This window comes from Carya illinoinensis, chromosome 2 (genome assembly GCF_018687715.1).
Source record: "Carya illinoinensis cultivar Pawnee chromosome 2, C.illinoinensisPawnee_v1, whole genome shotgun sequence".
Lineage (NCBI taxonomy): Eukaryota > Viridiplantae > Streptophyta > Magnoliopsida > Fagales > Juglandaceae > Carya > Carya illinoinensis.
The window spans coordinates 24,477,614-24,489,368 of record NC_056753.1 but is presented as its reverse complement, the minus strand read 5'-3'; the positions used below and the strand labels follow the sequence as shown (position 1 = coordinate 24,489,368).

General features: G+C 37.2%; 2 protein-coding genes across 2 annotated transcripts; one reads left to right on the top strand and one right to left on the bottom strand.

The window, feature by feature from the left end:
- Nucleotides 1–1,173: 1,173 nt before the first annotated feature.
- LOC122300448 (E3 ubiquitin-protein ligase Topors) lies at nucleotides 1,174–4,006 on the top strand. The gene is made up of 5 exons (XM_043111119.1): nucleotides 1,174–1,562; nucleotides 1,924–2,061; nucleotides 2,271–2,328; nucleotides 2,627–2,880; nucleotides 3,210–4,006. Exons 1-5 carry the CDS (start codon nucleotides 1,243–1,245, stop codon nucleotides 3,268–3,270), a joined length of 831 nt encoding a protein of 276 aa, XP_042967053.1. The 5' UTR covers nucleotides 1,174–1,242; the 3' UTR covers nucleotides 3,271–4,006.
- Nucleotides 4,007–9,242: 5,236 nt separating this feature from the next.
- On the bottom strand, nucleotides 9,243–10,680 carry LOC122300447 (transcription termination factor MTERF6, chloroplastic/mitochondrial-like). The gene has a single exon (XM_043111118.1). The coding sequence runs from the start codon at nucleotides 10,636–10,638 to the stop codon at nucleotides 9,478–9,480; it is 1,161 nt and encodes a 386-aa protein (XP_042967052.1). The 5' UTR covers nucleotides 10,639–10,680; the 3' UTR covers nucleotides 9,243–9,477.
- Nucleotides 10,681–11,755: the final 1,075 nt, after the last annotated feature.

Below are 11,755 nucleotides of genomic sequence, written 5' to 3'. Positions count from 1 at the left end.
GGTGCAGCACCCCCTGCCTGCAGGTAGCACCCCTACCTGAAACAAACTGGTGTAATAAGTATATGACTTTTGAATGAAAAAGGAGATTCTAGAAAGAGGAAGAACAATGATTTTATGATTGAAGATTTGGAAACTCCATATGCTAAAAAACCCAAAAGCATGTTCTTACCTGAAAGGAGCTTAAATCAGGAGGAATTAGAGGTGTCTATTGTGTAGCCCTACCAGAAGCAATGATTTGTCTAAGTTGAAACTGTCGATAGCTTATGAACTCTTGGACAATTTGAGAACTTCACCGTTTGGTGTGAACAAAGTTCCCAATTTTTGTTTTCCTCATAGAAACAAAATGTAATTGGGGAAGGTAGAAAATGTAAGGAACCAATGGGTTTTGAGTAGAGCTTTGTAGTAGACAACAATAGTTGGAGTGAAGGATTAGCATTTCTATTGAAGAGTTAGATGCAAGTAGAATTAGAATCTTTCATACAAAGATATATTTCTCTTCTTGTTACACTACTTGAAAATGGAACACAATGGCTTTTAACAGGCTTCTATGGTAGCCCATTGACTACCGAAAGGAAAGATAGTTGGAGGTTACTTTGAAGAGTATGATCATCAGATAATATGGTTTGGCTATGCATGGGAGATTTCATTGAGATTGTTCAACAAATTGAGAAATATGGTGGAGTAGTTAGACCATATAGTCAAATGGAACGATTTAAATAAGCAATTGAAGATTGTGGTTTAAGTGATTTGGATTTCCAATGAGCCATATACACTTGGGGTAACAATCGAGAAGGGGGTGATTTTACTATAGAAAAATTCGATAGAGAATTGAGAAATTTTGGTTGGCACAATTTATATGCATTTACCAATGTGAGGATACTAGCTATCCAAATCTCTGACCACTATCCTTTATTATAACAGTGAGTAATCATCTGGAAGAAAGAAGGAAGAGGAGGAGAATATACATTACATTGGCACTTGGGTATGTATTCATAATTTCCACAAACTATTTCATGAACCCAAAGTTTTTGGGAGAATCGATGTTCAATTCATACTTTCGCCGACCATATTCTTTGAAACTCAATATTTAGATAGGCTTGCCCAGCCCATCATGTACAAGAGCCCGTTTTAACTCTTCGGCCCAAAAGGCCCACATATATAGTTGGGCTATCAAAGCCTCTCTCCTTCTCTGCGTCTGTGAAATCAGGATCGTCTTCTCGAGAATCATCGCCGACTCCGAGAATGAAGCGCGAGAAGTTCTTCTCGGAGGTAATTTGGCCTGCAATTCGGGGTAAATCTTGTCCGATCTGCCTCAAAGATCTTGAATTTCGCAGAGTGGCGGTGCTCACGGTGTGCACGCACGCCTACTGCGTGGAATGCATTCGTAAATGGAGCAACTTGAGAAGAAGATGCCCCCTCTGTAACGCCGACTTCGATTCCTGGTTCTGCAAAATCAACCTTTCTTCTCGAACTTTCTGCAAGGAGAGATTATCTGCTTTGAGTAATCGTACAAGAAACGTCGACGTTGAAGTTGTGTTGAGCCGACGAATTGATCCTCGGAGGTTAGACTTTTGGATATATGTTTGGTTGCAGAGAAGTGTAGGAAAAGTGGAAAAAATACCTTTTGGGAAGAGAGAGAGAAAAGAAAAACGGAATATAACAGAAAAAACTTGTCTTATGACTTTTCATCAGTGAATTAGTTTCATTCGAGTTGGCTATTCTCTGTATTCTCGACTTTTGGTTTTAAGGATGAATTCTCTAAGAAAAGATTTTATATTTGTTTCTTCTTTTGGCTGCTGGGGAAGGGTAATGAAATGACAAGAAACTGACGGTTTGTCTTTGTTTCTTTTGCTTTATCTTGTTTTTTGAATTGAGTTTATCATTCTCATCGTTTGTAGATTGCATTATTGAATATTTATACAGGATAGTTCGAAGAACAAGAGACGAATTATATGCTGTTAGCCGTCGGACAAGGCCGCTACCATGGCAGCGATTGTTTGGACGGCCAGGATCTGTGCCGCCTGATGTTATTGCTGAAAGAATACTTAAATGGCGTGCCAGGTACTTTCATAATCATAATGCAAATACAAACATACATGCATGCAGAAGCTTAGTTTGTAAACTTCTTTTGTAAGATTCATGTGCAGACCAAGCATTTCTCAATAAGCAATGGGCTCTAATTTTTGTTGTTTTCCTAGTTGTCGGTGGCATTGGCCTGATATCTCCTATGGTTTTTCTGATTATGGAGTTTGGATTATGATATTGTGCAGCATATATGGCCTAGGCTTGCGAGCTATTCCTTTATCTCCCCGAAACTGTATTGAGCAGGTATGTAACTTGTTATAATCTCTTAAATCATCGAAGATTGCTGGTTTCTGTATTATCTCTTACGTTTGATTTGAAAGACTTCTTGTTTACTTGGTCGAAGTTATTTCTAGCATCTGCAGCTCCATAATTCTTTTGACTTTTCGAAGGGTTGAAGTGTAATGCATTTTTTATCCAGAGGATCTGACTGTTCATTGGTTCAAAACTTTATTTTTTTTTTTTTACAAACTTGTGTTTGAATCCAGCAACAATGGATTGAGTTTAGCTGGATCTGATTCTTTTGCCATCTCCGAAATTTCAGAATTTCTTGGGAAATATTGTTGCGAGAGAAAAAATATTACAGAGAATAGAGCCATGGATTCGGAGGGAGCTGCAGGCTATCCTCGGGGATCCAGATCCATCTGTTATTGTTCATGTAGCCACCTCACTTTTCATAGCTAGCCTTGAAAAGAAAAATAATGCCAATTCCGAACAGCTCGATGGTGAAGATAACCTCATGGCACCTTTGCGTCCTTTCTTGCAAGACAGAACGAATATGTTTTTGCATGAATTAAGGTAATTAATCGAAATACAATTAATACCCTTCATAACTTCATTAATTTAGAAAACCCAGATTTTGAAGAAGCACACGAGTTAGTGTCAAGCAGTCTAAAATGGAGTGTTTTAGACAAACAACACCATCTTTTTATGGGTAGTATTCAAGTTTGCCACCGTGAGCAGCAAACTAGAGTAGCACTTCACTTCCTCTGATTGGAGCTAATTAAAATTCCAATATTATATTCTTGTTATTATGTTTGCAGGACTTTCTTCTTTGTATTTTATAAAGGTGGTCTTATTTTGTTGCTAGTTGTGACTGTTACTAATTACAAACAATTTCTGTTCAGATGTTTTGCAGAGAGTTCGTTAAACGTGGATGCGTATGATGCTGTGGTCGAATATGAGTAGTTGGGGTTAGGTTATAAGTGCTAAATAGCCTTGTTAGTTCAACTTTTCTCATCCATGCTTTTCTTTATTTCGCGTGGAAGTGGCCATGTTGGAAGCTTGAGGTAGTCCTTTCGTTTTGAGTGAAAATTCAGTAACCTTCTCAACAAGGTAGCAGGAGCTGCTTAAATGCATGATGATCATGTGATGCAGCTTAGGTCAGTTGCGACTGCAAATGAGCTGTCATATTGGGCTATGATGTTCAAGCAGAGCAAAATTTCAAATTTGCAACATTAATGCCCACATGATGTTCATAACAAGGCTGACCAAAAGTTTGCAGCTGCAAGGGCTGTTTTGATGACTGACCTGCTTCTGTTGTAACATGTTGGTTTGGGAGAGGATTATCATCTCCTTAGGTAGATTCGACAATTTACTTGGAGGCAGCGCACAGATCATTCGAGGGCAGAGGTATCGGGTGCCTTCAGATTTCTCAAGGATGTAACCCAGCCATCTTATAATCCTGTGACGAACAACACGTTCGCCCATTTTAAGCCTTTGATTACAAAAAAACGTTGCACACAAACAACCTTAAGAATGTGGAACCGCCCAACATCCTGATAACAAATACTTGGGACTGACATATTGTACAACATGTTTTCCCTCCTTTATATTTTAGGCATGGGAGAAACCTATTGCATAATTTGGTTTTATATACACTATGGCAAATGTGGGAATGTCATCGACCCAATTAGCTTCTAAATGTGGGATTGCTATTGTGATATGATCTTGTTTCTATACTAAAACCTTTATTCATTGTCTTCCCAGATATTGCAAGTACACAGTTATCCAAATACAATAATAATAAAATAAAATAAAAAATGAAATCCAACATGCCAAACTCTAGGGATTATATTTTGTAGAACCATTTAGAATAGTTGCAACTTACACAATATATGGCTTCAATTGCTAAGTAGCTTCCTCGTAGCATTTCATACAATCCTGCAGGAAGAAGAATATTCCAGGATCCTCAAAACAGACAAGTCACCGGAATACTTCAACTTGACCAGACCCCCTAAAAACAGAAATTGCATTTAACAATGGACTTTGGATTAGTTATGTTGATAGATATAATTGCCAGCCCCATTTGGCAAATAAGAATTAGTTTTGACTATTGCAATATTAACACCAAAGTATTCTACACTGTGGGATTCGTTATCTGGGCTGCAACTTCTTCATCTCACTCTTGCCCACTACATATTTCATCTCTTCCCACATCTCTGAAGCTCCATTAACCTCCCGATGTACATTATCAATCTTCAAAGAAATATGCTCTTTCGGTGGAATTAGCTCCTCCAATATCTCTTATCATTTTCCCATTCCAACCAATTAACAACCACCTGTGAGTCTGGTTTAAGATCGACCAATCTGAGTTGTAACTTCAAACAAGAAGTCAAGTCATCCCATAGCTTAAACCCCTGCCAAACTTTTTGAACAAATTCCATAACTTGTTGAGAAGGCTTGGACAAAATTCCCCCCTGCATCCCTTATAATCCCACCATCTCCATTCATCCCTGGATTTCCAAAGCTACCACCATTCACATTCAAGTTTAGTCAACCATCAGTTGGCCTTTTTCATTTCATAATCTGCACTTTATGAGTACAGCTATGCATGGAATATAGCTAAATGTTGAAAAATGTAAGAATCCATCCCTTTTTATCACTTTTTCCCTGGATACATTTGACAGAGAGTTGGCCAATAAAGCCTTGATCTTCAAAATTATAGACTCCTTGCTACACATCTTCTCGACCATAAACACCAACTGATGTTAGAAGGTAAAACTGCCCGCTATCATACCCACATGTGAAGATCTTCGAGCCCTTTGAAACCACATGGACACTTGAGACAACCAAGAAGGGGTTGAATAAAACCTGATAGCCAGCATATTAGATTAAAAATTCCTTACATAAGCGGCATTAACTATTATTACTTAGCAGATGATCTAGATAACTTCCCCATATTCTTCACATCAGTTGCATTTAGATGCAAAGAAAGCATTGCTGAATTAATAGTCTCAAATGATTTTTCATTTGAAGAAACTTATCCAAATGAAAGTAGAAATTTTTAGAGAGGATCTGAACCACACCCATGTGCTACATATAAAAGCCTGTCCATCATTTCTCACCAGCTGCCAAGAAAACCTTGTTGAAAAGGAGCCATCCTAAATGCAGTCCAGATCGGTATCTATTTTCCAGAAGTTATTTTCAGATGTTTAGATATCAATTGAGCAGCCAATGCCTCCCCAACTAACACTTACACAGTTAAGAATTCCACATCTCAATAAGTAAATCGTCGGGTCTAATTATCCTCCACATTGTACCTCTCTAATCAGACCAGAAAAGGATCTCCGAAAACTAGAATCAAACCAAGAAGAATACATGAGAAAAGGGTGAGAAACCAGCAAGTGCTTGGTTCTAAAATACTCAGCTCACAGAGGAGTCATGCAGAACCTTTCATATAACGTCTCAATCGAAAACCCAAACCATATGGCCTATACTCCAAAAAGACTATTCAATTATACAATTGGAGCCCCATTAGAATCTATAACGAGCAAGCACTTCTCATTCCCAAGCAATGTGAGATCCCATATACCACCTACCCTTATCCTTATCATAATTGTGAATTGTGATACCCCATGTGATAAGGATAAGGGTAGGGGGTGTATGAGATCCCACATTACTTGAAAATGGGAAGATTTTGCTCTTTATAAAGTTTCAATTGTATCATTGACTAGTCTTTTTAGAATATAGGCCAAATGGTTTGGGTCTTCCATTGAGACATTACAAATGGTTTTGGTATCGGAGCCAGGTTTAATCAGAAACGTGGAACTTGAGCCGTGCTACCTACGACGGACTGGCCCAATGAGGATATCGAGAATTTAAGGGGGGTAAATTGTGATACCCCATATGCTAAGGATAAAGGTATGTGGTGTATAGAATCCCACGTTGCTTGGGAAAAAGAAGTTTTTACTCTTTATAAGGTTCTAATGGGACTCAAATTATATTATTGACTAGTCCTTTTGGAGTATAAGCTATGTAGTTTGGGCCTTTCATTGAGGCGTTATCCTTATCTTTATTTCGGCTTGGGCTCTGATACCCTTATCCAATACCATTTGTAACGCCCGAATGGAAGATCCAAACCACATGGGCTATATTCTAAAAGGATTAGTCAATAATACAATTAGAGTCACATTGGAACCTTATAAAAACCAAGAACTTCTCATTCACAAGCAATGTAGGATCCCATACACCACCTACCCTTATCCTAATTATATGGGATATCACATTTCATGCAACTTCATATGAAGAGCCTTTTCACTTCACTCAAAATCTTTAATCCCCAAACCCTCTTCCTCTATTGATTTGCATATCTTTTCCCAAGAAATCCATTTTTTTTTTTTAACCTTCCCATGAGCATCTCCTCAGAATAAGTCAAAAAATAACTTGGATACTTCCTGCATGACCTTCCTTGGGATATTCAGAATTTTTTATTTATTTATTTTTTATTTTTTATAAGTAAGAAACTTTATTCAAGAGAATGAAACTAGGCAAAGCCCGTGTACACAAAAAGTATACAAAATTAGATACCTACTTACATTCTAGAAAGCTGAAAAAAAAGAAGACAAAAACTCATTAACATTCCCTCCCTCAAGAACAATAGCAGAAAACCACTGAATAAGAGAAAACACCTGAATAAGAGAAAACACAAAGAAATTCCAGATTTACCCCACTGCTTGCTCCTTATTGTTGAAGCAACTATCATTCCTTTCTGTCCAAATGCACCACATTAAGCACAAAGGTATCATTCTCCATGCCTCAGCTAATTGAGAGCTATTACGATGCCTATTCCAACATGCTAATAAATCCATCACACTCATAGGCATAATCCAACACAACCGCTCTACTGAAAATGCCAATCCATAACTCCCTAGCCACTTCACAATGTAAAAGTAAATGGTCAACTGATTCCCCATTCTTCTTACACATACAACACCACTCCCAAACAATCATACCACATTTCCTTAGATTATCAACCGTCAAAATCTTCTCAAATGCAGCAGTCCAAATAAAAAAAGCCACTTTAGAAGGAACATGGACCCTCCAAATACTCTTCCAAGGAAATAAAACTTGCTGTTGGGCATTCAGCACCTTGTAGAAGGAGCTAACTGAAAACTTATCACTCCTCTTATGATTCCACAGCATACGATCTCACCCAACCCCAGCTGCCTTCACCGAATACAGAAAACTGAAGAAATCTGCAAACTCATCAAGTTCCCAATCTTGAGCATTTATAGTGAAACAAATATTCCAGTGCACAGTCCCATTGTCACAACACAACACTTCTGAAACAGCAGCCTGCTGGTTTCCAGCCAAGCTGAAAACAGACGGAAAAACAATTTTAAGAGGTCTCTCACTACACCATTCATCATGCCAAACACCTTCTCCAACCTTAAACTTAATCTGTTTTACAAAAAAGCTCCACCCCTTTATAATATATTTCCATAAACTAACGCCATAAGGCCCCCTCTCCTCCTTAGAACACCATCCTAACCCCCCCCCCCCCCCCCCCCCCCCCCCCCCCCCCCCCGCGCCCCACAAAACCCAAAAAAAACTCACACCCGTACTTCCAATCAATCACCACTCTCCACAAAGAATCCCCTTCCTGATGATATCTCCACAACCACTTCCTAATAATGCCTTATTATAAAAACTCAAGTTATGCACTCCCAAACCACCATTAACAATCGGACAACACACCCTTTGCCAACTCACCAAATGAAATTTATTCTCCTCACCCATGCCTCCCCACAAAAAAGCTCTAAACAATTTTTCAATCCTATTTGCCACTCCCACCGGTAATGGAAATAAGGAAAGATAGATTAACCTTCTCAAAAGCACCCTTTCCAATCTCCCTAAATATTCAGAATTAACAGCAACTAATACTTCCTATGTGACCTTTCTTGAGATATTCAGAAATAACAGCAAGGACTCTAGCATGCTTAATGAGTACTAACTTCCCACCATTATTAATCTTCATCACCAAGGACTCTAGCATGTCTCCTTTCAATCTAACAGTACACAATAGTGCTCAGAGGTAAACAAAAGGATAATAAGCTTCTTTGAATCCAATAGCACCCTCTGAAATACCTCTTAAATAAAGATTTTCATATCGGAACTTTTATAAAAAACTGAGCCCTTGGGATGACTCTCTTCTCTAATTTTAATAAAAGAAGAAGCATACGATGTTTGGAAAAGCAATGAGCAATAGGTTTGGTTCAAAACAAGATCAACTATAATTCTCAATGAGCAATTTTGAAACAGTTTAAACTTTTATCCAGTTTTTCTATCATTCACAATGGAGTTTTAATTTCTCTACGACACACATATATACTAATTATAAACACTGAATTGACAAGTACAAACCTTCTGTATTTTAAAAAATTCGCCAAGGAGAAAAAATTAAAACCCAAATAACAGTTGACCAATTCAGTGAATTCTCAAACAAACCCCCCATACTCATTTAGCCATTCTCCTACTCTTTGCAGTGAAAGTGTTTTTCTGCAATTTTTTCCCTCTGTATAATAAAAGAAGTTCATCTGCTCTATGCTGCTCTTTATTGAAACCATCTGAACAAGCAAATGCATTCAGGATAGGCATCATGCTATTGTTCGGTGGATTGAAAAAATAAATACAAAATTGAAAACTAGTACAATCCTGAAAATACTGAAAAATCTTGCACCAAAAGGTCAAACAGAATGTGTGGGAAATTAACAAAAAATGTCGTTGGGCAGTATATCTCAATGCACACCTTAAAGCATAACCAAATTGAACCGGCAATATCACAGCCTCAAAGTCACATGCACCAGCACCACAACATTATTGAGCAATACACAATCACATAAAAAGAGCATTTATCAGTGAGCTAGATGACTTTGGAATGCAACGAGATGAAAGAAAATATAATTTAAGTGTCAAAATTTCCACAGGTTGTTTGAAATTAGCAAAAGTTCCCAATGAAACTAGTAGTGGAGGTATGCCAGCATATAAAGAAAGGATTAATCACAAAGCACAGCCTCAAGAGCAACGAATCAAAGTGGATTGAGTATATTCAACAAGGTGTCATTATGATGAAGCCATCTACAATTATTTCTTATCTGCCTTGTACGCCCTCTATTATCTTTTCATCTCCAAAGATCTGATGTCCTCTCTGCATAGCTTCAAGAGTTCAGAAGCTTCCTCCTTGTGAGGCATGACAAACTTCCTCAGAAACGTCTCATCAGGACATTCGAACAAAGAAGACATGCTAATATCCTTCTTCACCAAACCTTTTGCGAACAAAACTTGAATAACCAAACCCCTAGGAATCAATCGCTTTTCCAAGCTAAGAGAAACAAGTGACGGGCGTTTGACAACAACCGAAGGCTCCAAACTCATCTTGTTGACAAAAAAATCCATTACCCCCATAATCTTATCTTTAGAAGCCATCATGCACCAGGGATGTCTTTTAAATGCCACAAAAACCTCATCCTCAGACCAACCCCATTTCTTGTAAACATCAACCTTGCTTTCCCATGTTGATTTGCTCATTGCTCGGAAAGCAAATACCGCAAGAGCAAATTTCAACCTCAAAGGATTGAATCCTATTTCATTCACTTCCTCTATAATCTCTCTAAACCGAACTGGATTGACCATGAGAGATCTAGGCTGGTATTTAAGTAGAGTACGAATATGACACTCAGGCACTCCGTTCTCTCTCAGTGAATTGATATTAGGCGCCACATAAGTTTCAAGATCAAGTACAAGCATACCCGGAAATCGTTTTATTGCATGAACGGTCATGTCCTCAGACTGAAGCAAATCTTTAAAGAAATCAAAAGACGGGATAATTTGTTTTTCTAAGCTTCTTTTAAGAAGAGTAGGGTACGCAGATAACATTTTGGCAAGGTCACGTCTTGAAATGCCCTTAGAGGCAAAGAATTCAATTTTGGGAAAAAGGGTTTTATTTGTATCAGACAAAAGCACCGTGGGGAGTCTTCTGACAACGTTCGAGATCTGGGTTTCAGAGAATGCAAGGCTCTTGAAAAAGTTAATCACGGAGTCTGCTTTCTCTGGGGTTTCGAAGCTAACATATCTGGAAGCTGATACAGCAACTTCTGGGGACAATCCAAGTGCATTTATGAGGTATGAGACTGCGAAAGGTTGTTGATCGGAAGTGCTTGAGATGTATTTCAGAGATAAAGATGGGGGCTGCAGAAAACCCAGTTTGTGTATTGGTAGGGGAGTTGCATTAGCGTATCTCCCATTTCGTATGGTTTTGCAGAGAAAATAAAACATGGGTTTTGAAATTCAGGTAGTTAGAAAAGAAACTCACCTATTCTTCAGAGGCAAATATCTTCTTTGGCTGAGCGAAAGCAAAATTTTCAATCTTCACCGGTGGAACTGTCAACTGAGTCTGAAAGTGAAACTATAACCCTGGCGTTATAATATTATATTAGGTCGCAGACAGGCTTTATTAGTTTTCTTACAACAAATTGTTTTCTTAAATTTTAGTTAAAATTTATTTTTTTAAATATATTTTTAAATTTTATTTATATTTTCAAGACTTCCTATATCCTAATCTCTAATTTTTTCTTACTCTATTAAATATTTTTTTTATATTCTTTCTTTTTTATTTTTCTACTCATTTCTACTCTATTAAGAGCAAAAGAAAATTTCTTAACTTATTTTTTCAAATTTTCCTGATTATTAATTATTTTTTGCACCCATTTTTTTAATTTTTCATGTGTAACGAATTTTTGTTAAACTTCTTATCTCTCATAATATTTTCAAAATTAGAGCTTTCCTAACAATCATATTAAAAAAAATCATATTTTTACAAACGGCTATTATTTTTTATTTTAAAGAAGATAATCTCAATGGTGACATTTTTTTTTTTTTCAAATTTCAACTATCACTAGTATATGAGAGAAAATATAGATTATTGGAAGAAAAATTTGTTTTATTGGTTAGAATAAAATATTTGTGAAAAATGATTTATGGATGAGCAACAACTTCCTATATTCAAATCGCAAAACTTTCCCCTAAAATAGTCAGGCAGATGGAGAGAAGTTTTTATCAAAAAGTTAAAAAAAAATTCCTAAAATTTAGCAAAAGAGATGGTATGCTCAAACCGAATGTGAATGCTTTTATGGACCAAGGTTGTTTCCTCTGCTATTCTTTTAACGCGGAGTAATAATAAAGTAAAAATGATATTTACAATTCTAAAATTTGTCTATCACAAATCGATAATAGAGCTGAGTGCTGAAGATGAGCAATAAGACAGCAAGGAAGGGAAGAAATGACAGTTAAATTCGTTAGGCTTTTGTGAAGAATATAGTGTTGTTTAGCTATATGGTTACTCAGAACATTTACCTATATGGTTAAACACTCAATGTGGTTTTGATCATAGAAA

Excerpts from the sequence above, each read along its gene's own strand:
- LOC122300448 (XM_043111119.1), top strand. The coding sequence starts at position 1,243 with ATGAAGCGCGAGAAGTTCTTCTCGGAGGTAATTTGGCCTGCAATTCGG. Across the intron at positions 1,563-1,923 it reads CGACGAATTGATCCTCGGAG|GATAGTTCGAAGAACAAGAG; the intron begins GTTAGACTTTTG and ends ATATTTATACAG. Across the intron at positions 2,881-3,209 it reads ATGTTTTTGCATGAATTAAG|ATGTTTTGCAGAGAGTTCGT; the intron begins GTAATTAATCGA and ends ATTTCTGTTCAG.
- LOC122300447 (XM_043111118.1), bottom strand. The coding sequence starts at position 10,638 with ATGTTTTATTTTCTCTGCAAAACCATACGAAATGGGAGATACGCTAAT.